This window comes from Pongo pygmaeus, chromosome 13, assembly GCF_028885625.2.
Source record: "Pongo pygmaeus isolate AG05252 chromosome 13, NHGRI_mPonPyg2-v2.0_pri, whole genome shotgun sequence".
Classification (NCBI taxonomy): domain Eukaryota; kingdom Metazoa; phylum Chordata; class Mammalia; order Primates; family Hominidae; genus Pongo; species Pongo pygmaeus.
Window position 1 is genome coordinate 42762767 of NC_072386.2, and position 6700 is coordinate 42769466.

A 6700-nucleotide genomic window follows, 5' to 3' on the forward strand; every position below is an offset into this window, starting at 1 on the left:
GCTTGGGCAACATAGCGAGGCTCTGTTTCAACAACAACACAAAATTTTAAGTAGCCAGGTATGGTAGTGTGCCTGTAGTCCCAGCTACTCAGGAGGCTTGCTTGAGCCCAGGAGTTTGAGGTTACAGAGTGCTATGATTGCACCACTGCACTCCAGACTGGGCAACAGAGCAGGACCCTTTTCCTAAAATAAAAAAAAAAAATGGCAAATACAAATGCTCATTTATTATATATCAACAGCACCTTTCATTAATACTAGCACATGTTCCATAGATATTTGGTACAAGTACAATATATCTCCACTCATGGCATTCTGGTAAAGTGATGGTCCATGTTAAAAATAGCTCATTATCATGGGTAAAGGGACTTACTTAAGGCTTTATTTCATAGAAATCAGGTATGGCTATCAAGAAGAACAGAAATGCCTGGAAAACAGACTCCAGTGGGTCACTTCTTGGAAAGAAAGCTTAATCAGTATTGACAAAAAAGGGGGAACATGTTCCAGGACTATTTGTGTTACTGAAAACAAGGAATATAGTGATTGAATTAAAAGGGGAGAAATAAAAGCAGATATTGCATTGCTTCCCAGTGGAAATACTGTTTGAATCATGTGGTAGGCTGATTGGACTCTATTCTGGGGTTTCAGTTTTGTGGACATGTTTCTTTTTCGTATCCTAGGCTGATTCATGATAGTTTTGAATGATAGTTATTTTTCAATTTTTCCTTTGATCCTCGAAGACTCTTATTTGTCTCAATCTTTATTTAGCCTGGCCATCAATTAGTGTAAAACAAGGGGAGATGATGTGGATTCAATAAGGTAAGAAACTGACTAGCCAGCTTCACACCCAAAGTTATCAAACCTGGTTCTTAGAATCCATGTTCTCATGTCTGGCTCTTTGTTTAAAGGGGGAAAAAAATCAATAGGATGGCTGGAGGGAGACATTTCCCTATCCTCATTGAAGACTGATGAGCTGTCAGTCTATTACCTGGTATCCTGTTGAGAGACATGTGAACAATTGGAAGAGTTTATCTGATGACTGACCAGTTGTGAAATTTAGCACCCAGTAATTGATTCTTAATGTGAGAGGATTAACTTGGGAATTGTGAGTTTCTATGTGTGGAAAGGAAAACGTATTCCCTTTACTCAGTTACCATGCAAAAATCAATAACCCCAATTCACATGTAAGTAAGAAGCAATACGTCCCTTGCTCAAAAAAATTAACATCCTTCTAGCTCTTCCTTTCTTCTAACAATTTTGATATACTTCTTTGGGGGGGTGTGTGTGTGTGTGTGTTTGTGTGTGTGTGTGTGTGTGCGTGTGTGTGTGTGAATAGCCTTCCTAAAGGCCTGGGCTTTTTCTAAATGTATGCCTTTAATTTTTATCCAATATACTTCTCTCACAGCAACATGTCTTGTCTATTCTATTCCAGCACAAGGCAGATGCACAGCAAATGTGAGCTGACTCTAGTCCTTCTTCTGACAACAGTCATGGGAAATTTAGGCAAAGAATGTGTTGTCTTTGCTAATACCGCTCTTTAAGCCCCAGACGTAGCTAAACTCTTAGCTAATTACCCCCTGGGTCCCAGGCTTTCACTGGGGCCTTTTAAAATTCACAAAACCAAAGTGACGGCAGGAGGCCATTAGCACTACATAATTCAAGCAAACAATAAGTGTGTTTATTCTGCCTGGCTACTGACCACCTGCCTTCCCATCCCGACAGGCAGGTATCTATATATACGATTTCCATTTTCCCAGTCCTGCAGAGAATGAGCCTCTCCTTTGGGCCTCATCATTTGCAAAAGAAGCTTGGGCCCCTGACAGCATGCATCTCCTCTTATTTCAGCTGCTGGTACTCCTGCCTCTAGGAAAGGCCACACGGCACCAGGATGGCCGCCAGAATCAGAGTTCTCTTTCCCCCGCACTCCCGCCAAGGAATCAAAGAGAGCTCCCCACAGGCAACCACGAGGAAGCTGAGGAGAAGCCAGATCTGTTTGTCGCAGTGCCACACCTTGTAGGCACCAGCCCTGCAGGGGAAGGCCAGAGGCAGAGAGAGAAGATGCTGTCCAGATTTGGCAGGTTCTGGAAGAAGCCTGAGAGAGACATGCATCCATCCAGGGACTCAGATAGTGAGCCCTTCCCACCTGGAACCCAGTCCCTCATCCAGCCGAGAGATGGGATGAAAATGGAGAAATCTCCTCTTCGGGAAGAAGCCAAGAAATTCTGGCACCACTTCATGTTCAGAAAAAGTCCAGCTTCTCAGGGGGTCATCTTGCCCATCAAAAGCCATGAAGTACATTGGGAGACCTGCAGGACAGTGCCCTTCAGCCAGGTATGTGTTCTTGGGGGAGAGCAGGTAAGAGTTTGCAGGTGGTAGTGGACAGCTGGGATGGATGGAGAGTAGGGGAAAAGGCAGTCGGGAGGCTGACTAGCTTAACTACAGATTTGGTCCTTGGGCATTCATCATAGGATTTGGCAAAGATTAAGTTTCCTTCTGACCTTTCCATTTTTTCTTGGCATTCTGGAAATGCTGCAAGAATGATATGATGATACTGTCAATATCAGTAATCATTCATTCACACTGAAGACACAGAGCTTTGTTTTATTTATTTATTTTTGCATTGGAGGTGATCTACTCAGAGATATAAGTCAGACTGTACCCTCAGTTAGGAAACTGAGAATTTAGAGTAATCACCAGAACTCCTCTGTAGCTATCTTTCTGCACTCTATTAATATGTGAATGAGCAGGTCAACTCCATTTGTTGATAAGGTGGGGTGCATTGGACTCCTTCCCAAATACTCTCATATCCATTTACGATGGTCTTAATCCCTATATTCCATACTTAACTACTTTATAGGTTTGAGGGGCTTCTTTAATAGCTTGCTAAAGCTATCCCACAACCTCAAAGTACGTTGAGGTTCTCAGGCAAAAGTTGTCATGTCATTTCTAGTATTATGATAGCAAAAAAGTGATTTTGTTTAACTTATTTTCTCATATGAGCTTTTTAAAAAATCAATCTTGATGTGAGATCATATCTCCTCCCCTTAGAAGTACCTTTCTCCTGATTCATGTTGTGTTGGCTGATTTGTAGTTATTATTATCAATCCCATGCTATTAAGACAAAGGGGCATCCTACTGTCTACTTCCTCTGGTTCTGGCAATATCTACATTCCAAATGTTAAATTAAAATTGAGAACTTGCATTAGGTCCTTAAACATGAAGATATTGAACCAAAAACAATGCAGGGTAGAGTAAAATTTTATAGTCGAGTAATGCTACCCAATTAAGCAAGCAGTAGAATAGGGCAATTGACTGTGCAAGGCAGTTAAGTATTCTGCCTGGAAAGGCAAGGATATGTAGCAATGACAAGTCAATTATCAAATAATAATGACTACTCTGTTGGCCACGTGCAATTAGAAAATTACCCCTAAGAATCAGGCAATCAAATTTCTTTTGAGATTCTTCTTTTGAATTCTACTGCTAATTAAATTAAAATTAAGATGTTTGACTCTTACATATTTTGAAAGGCACATAAAGCTAGGTGCTTGGAGTTATGAGAGGTAAAGGTGATATAATTTACAATGATTTGCAGGCATATGCATTGTAACTCTGCTTGCATACAACTTCATAGACTTGAATGTACTACAGGTCTTGCAGAATAGGATAGAATTAAACCTAGAATGTTCTGATCTATTCTATGATCAATGTAACAAATATGTATTGGGAGCCTACTATGCACAAAGCACTGTGAGGAATAAAAAGTAAGGCACATTACTTATGTAAGATAATTACCATTAGAATTTCTCAATCGCTCACATCCAATTAAATAAAATTTCTTAAAGTTTGGCACTAATAATGTAGAGTAAAATATTTTTATGTTAACTTAGGGATTCCCTAAAGGTTATTTAATAATTTACTCAATGAAGAAAGTTTAATTGAGGTGGTTCTATGCCCTTATAGATACCATCACTTGCATATTGCAAATTGTATCCAAAACTGGAAAGCTTTGACACTTTTAGTGTGAATTATCCTCAGATTTACAGTCCATAGCTTCTGCATTATGTGTGTGAAAGAAATAATTCAAAATAATGTAATGGAAATGTGTTTGCTTTTTAGACTATAACCCACGAAGGCTGTGAAAAAGTAGTTGTTCAGAACAACCTTTGCTTTGGGAAATGCGGGTCTGTTCATTTTCCTGGAGCTGCGCAGCACTCCCATACCTTCTGCTCTCACTGTTTGCCTGCCAAGTTCACCACGATGCACTTGCCACTGAACTGCACTGAACTTTCCTCCGTGATCAAAGTGGTGATGCTGGTGGAGGAGTGCCAGTGCAAGGTGAAGACAGAGCATGAAGATGGACACTTCCTACATGCTGGCTCCCAGGATTCCTTTATCCCAGGAGTCTCAACTTAAAGAGCTATCCCACTATTACCTTTGAAAAGCAAAACCACAACAGCAAAGATGCTGATTATTCAATCTGAAAATGTTAAGTGGGTACATAACATTTTCAGGGAAAGGTGACTTGAAAAGTAGTTTTAAGATAGAACGATAGAGGAAATGATATTAGTCTAGTTAATGGTGCACGTTTGAGACCTTGTCTCAGCTCTGCCACTAACTGGCCATAGAATGTTAAGTTGTAAAACCTTTCTCCATCTAAAGATTTTCATCTATAAATGCGGGACCCGACCTAGATGATTGCTAAAATCCTTTCCACTACTAATATTCCGTGATGTATTTTCTCCAAGTTTGGGTAAAAGCCCTCCATCTAAAGAAGGAAAAGAAATAAGCGAGACCACAAAAATGGGCTTCTTTAATAGTGTGTCAAATCACCAGCAAGCAAACAAGCAAGATAGAGAGGGAGGGAGGGAGGAAGGAAGGAAGGAAGGAAGAAAGGAAGGAAGGAAGGAAGGAAGGAAGGAAGGAAAGAAGGAAGGCAGGCAGGCAGGCAGGCAGGCAGGCAGGCTAGGTGAAGTATTTGTAGGAAAGATTCTCATACTTGTAGTTACTTTTGCAACCCAAGCAGTATTTTACTTGACTTCTATCAGATGATTAAGTCTTTCCACAGATGTAAGGAGTAACTTGCTTGATTGCCTCCTTTTTAACAATACTCCTCATATAAAGTACTTAATGTCAGGTCTCTGACTTTGAAGAAGGAACAGTGATGTTACTTTTAGTAGTTTGTATAGGGAAGAGGAACAATCACTGGTAGCCAAACAAGTACCTATATTATAAGGAAGGAAAAATACATGACCACTACCAGGTTTAGAGATCCGTCCAGAGATGCTAATGAAAGTAACCCCCAAAAATTCAATCTTCAGGTGAAATTATTTACTCACATGCATTTTGAATTAGGTAGTAAGGTTTCTATGTTTGAATGACTGTTTTTTGCTATTTAATAAAACTTTGTATTACAAATTTTAATCAGCAAATGCCAAAATTACAGGTTCTGAAAATATTCTGGATATTTTAATGCATTAAATTTTAGTATATGAAGCATTCTGAAAAATGTTCTTATATTTTTGCCTTACTTGTTTTGTCTCATAATTTAAAGGTACTATCAGGAGATAACCTAGCTGGAAGCATTTCTGGAATGTCTTCATAGACTTATGACACTGGACCAAGGGTTTCTTCTGATCTGTAAGCAGCCTTCTGTTTAAGTCTCTCAATCACCTCTCTCCTGCCTGTATTAATTTTTACACATATATGGTACAGAACTGCCTTTCCCCAGCCAGACTACTTTTTCTATTAAGTTATTCAAATTTTTATTTTTTAAAATTATTTTAATAATTAGATTTCTTTTACTTGTAGTGCACACACATACACACATTTCCCAGAATAACTGTTTTTTTAATAAATCAATTTATATTTTAATTCTATTCCTCTTTAATCACACCATCTAACATGACATTCCAAAGAAGCAAAGGCATTTATATTTAGTGTATATTTTGTAACACATCAACATGAATGTGAGTTACACAGATACACACATGGCATTTACATTGGAATATATTATTATACCCTTTGGTGGTCAAAGGCAACCTAGTTGGCCAAGATATGCTCATAAGGATAAAATTGTTAAGCATTAATGATATCTCAGCTGGTCAATATATTTTGGTGCCAAAAACTATCAAACAGCTGTCATGATTGCAATTGCCTAACCCTGATTATGAAAACCTATCTCTGCCAACTGGACTCTCCTTCTCCTCCTTACATACTTGTAAATCCCTTTCATCCATCCTTGCAAATAGACTCTCAAGCCCAAACCCCAAACAATTATCTGCTTCATTCAGATTTTGGTCTGCCCTTCCCTTGCATGTAAACTCTAGATGGGATAGTTGATAGTGGTATCACACCTTACATTTATAGAATAATTGCATGAAATTCAACAAAATTGCTCATATTCAATCATTTTTACTTATAAAAAAGGCAATTTACAAAGGTTGAACATAATATGCAAGAGCCTAAGAAACCAAGAGGAAAAACACAAATATTGAACATTTATTAAGTGCCAGATACTGTGCTGTCTTTTACAAAAATTTAACAATTTAATCCTCACAAAAACTATATAAAGTAGGTAATCACTGTATTTTATGGGTAAGAAAAGCGAGCCTTTAAAAGTTTCAGCAATTTGCCTAAGAGCATTTGGAGAATATTTTCTATTTTGGATTAAAATATTTGCTCATTTGTTCTTTGTCAGTTTATA

General features: G+C 38.4%; 1 protein-coding gene across 1 annotated transcript; it reads left to right on the top strand.

The window, feature by feature from the left end:
- The first annotated feature begins 1710 nt into the window (after window positions 1–1710).
- Window positions 1711–5801, top strand: CER1 (cerberus 1, DAN family BMP antagonist). Its single transcript, XM_054502322.2, has 2 exons — window positions 1711–2328; window positions 4114–5801. Exons 1-2 carry the CDS (start codon window positions 1822–1824, stop codon window positions 4408–4410), a joined length of 804 nt encoding a protein of 267 aa, XP_054358297.1. The 5' UTR covers window positions 1711–1821; the 3' UTR covers window positions 4411–5801.
- Window positions 5802–6700: the final 899 nt, after the last annotated feature.

Coding starts and splice junctions, on each gene's coding strand:
- CER1 (XM_054502322.2), top strand. CDS start 1,822: ATGCATCTCCTCTTATTTCAGCTGCTGGTACTCCTGCCTCTAGGAAAG. Junction 2,329..4,113: donor GGACAGTGCCCTTCAGCCAG/GTATGTGTTCTT, acceptor TTTGCTTTTTAG/ACTATAACCCACGAAGGCTG.